General features: G+C 44.8%; 1 protein-coding gene across 1 annotated transcript in view; it reads left to right on the top strand.

Annotated features, from left to right (window-relative positions):
- LOC130584837 (lysine-specific demethylase 4B-like) overlaps positions 1–183 on the top strand; it is a 25,428-nt gene extending 25,245 nt beyond the window's left edge. Inside the window, exon 7 of the mRNA XM_057385066.1 lies at positions 22–183. Within this exon, the coding sequence (XP_057241049.1) occupies positions 22–168 (147 nt within the window). The 3' untranslated portion in view covers positions 169–183. The remainder of the gene's footprint in view (positions 1–21) is intronic.
- Positions 184–2,306: the final 2,123 nt, after the last annotated feature.

Below are 2,306 nucleotides of genomic sequence, written 5' to 3'. Positions count from 1 at the left end.
AGGTGTCACTTTGTTTTTCAGATCACCCAGGAAGCAGGAGAGTTCATGATCACATTTCCTTACGGTTACCACGCTGGTTTCAACCACGGCTTCAACTGCGCCGAGTCCACCAATTTYGCCACTTTGCGCTGGATCGACTACGGGAAAATGGCAACACAGGTGGGGTGAGGGGCTGGAGCAAACCCCCAGCTCATGGGAAACACAAAAATGGGAATGGGGTTATTATTTTCCCTAATTTTTAAGGACAGCATTGAAAACGCCCTTTTTTTGGGATGTGCTCTTTCACTGTCCCACATTGCAGCTTTTGCCTCTTGATAATTTGTTTTATTCTGGGTGTCAGAATGACTTTCTGACTTATTTTGTTTTCTCAAGTGCTRCGTGTGACGTTGTGAACAGGTTGTTTTGGGGATTGGTAAATTGGAATTMGTTTCCTRATGCATCCAAACTGCGTTTCACAGYGGATAAGTTGACTGATGTAACTCAGTACAACTCATTAGGTACACACTGAAGGGGAAGGAATAAACTGGAAATACTTTTTAAGCTTTAATAACCCTATGGAAATAACGTTCTGAAAATACCTGAGTTCCTCAGTTAAATTTGGAGAGGAGAGTTGTGTTTGTGGGGTTATTTCTCATCAGGGCAGCTTTCTGTTGTGTTTTGTTGTTCTGGTTTTGTGACAGCACTCGTACTCCTCTCCCCTGGTTTGAAGTCTGGAGAATAATTGATCAGCAAAGCTCATTCCATAAAATCTGGGAAATTTTGCCACAGGCAGGGACACCTCCCACTATCCCAAATTGCTCCAAACCCTGTCCAGCCCGGCCTTGGACACTTTAAGGGATAGGTCAAACATTTGAATTTGTTCTGGAGTTAAAGGGATGCCTCAAATGAAGCATCTGAAGCTCGAAAATAACCAAGCAATCTTGCTTTAAAAATGTAAAAAACGCTGTTTTTCTGCTGTGACCTTGTAAAGCAGGTTTGTGTGTAGTGAGTGGTCATGGTATTACACCCCAGAAAATGGGGTTTATCATGGAAATTCAGGCAGACCCTTAACTACAACGGAGCCAGCAGGCACYGCTCGAATATTAAAAGCAATTTTGGGTTCAGCCATGTGTTCACAAACAAGTGACATTTGGGAAGTGCAGTTTGAGATGGAGCCTCCATGCTTACATTGTTAAGCAGCGTTGCGTGAAATTACCGAACAAGCGGCGGCGAGCTCSGAGCAGATCTGGGCACACAGAGCAGGAATATGGCAAGAAATGCCCAATTTATTCCTCTGCTTTCAGTTTCCTGTTGCTCTAAACCAGGTGTTGATGATCCCTGGGGGGTTTGTTGCATTGGGAAGGTGAAATTTGGTTGAAATGTTGTTGGGGTTAAGCAGGGAGTTGAGGAAATGTCAGCTGGAGCTGCCTGTGCTTCTATGGGGAGAGAATTCCTGCAGAGACATTGGGAGGGAATCCTTCCTTCCTTGGGAGGGTGGGGAGAGCCTGGCACAGATCCCCAGAAAATTTGTGGCTGTTCCACCCTGGAAATGTCCCAGGACAGGATTTGGAGCAGCCTGGGATGGTGGAAGGTGTGGGATGGGATGAGCTTTGAGGTCCCTTTCAACCCACACCATTCCCCCATCCTCGAGTGTGGGATTTTTAGATAACTACTGCAGCTTTTATTTAAAAAACAGCTTTTATGCACTCCCAGGCACAATTGAAATTATGTTGCTCACATGCAGGCAGGTTTAGGGATTTTTTTTTTGTTCCCATATCCTGGTTTATAAAAGTTCTTGGGAAYTCTGAGCTGGCCAAAGCTCTTCCTGCCCTGACCCAACTGCTGGGGGAGAGATTTCCTCCTTTTTTTTTGGGTCACCAGTGCAGCTCTCATGTCCTGCCATCACTCAGGAGACTGGAGACAAGGCAAGGTTCATAATTAGCCAGTTGTAATCTTCATCTGGACATGAACTCGGGGAGGAGGTTTAGATTCAGTGGTGCAATGGAAGAGAGTGAGAAAAAAAAAAACCCTACATTTTATAGGTTTTTTTTTTTCACCTCGGAAAGCAGAGCTGTGCTAATTGCCTGCCAGATGGGTGCAATGTTCTGCATCCCACTGAGAACCTGCCTGGGCTGGAAAAAAAATACAGAATAACCAGCCTGGAGTGTAAAGATCAGCTGCTGAGACACTGGTCCTGCTCTAATTGTAGAACAAGTGTCAGTATTAGCAAAAAAAAAATAATTAAAAAATAGCAGTGGCTGCAGAGTTGTGTGGGAAACTGATAGTGGGTAATTCCTCTTGTGTCTGTAAATTTGGAGCCAGGATGG

This window comes from Malurus melanocephalus, unplaced genomic scaffold, assembly GCF_030028575.1.
Source record: "Malurus melanocephalus ecotype Western Australia unplaced genomic scaffold, MMel_1.1 scaffold_775, whole genome shotgun sequence".
Taxonomy (NCBI): Eukaryota; Metazoa; Chordata; class Aves; order Passeriformes; family Maluridae; genus Malurus; species Malurus melanocephalus.
This window is presented reverse-complemented; position numbering and strand designations above follow the sequence as displayed.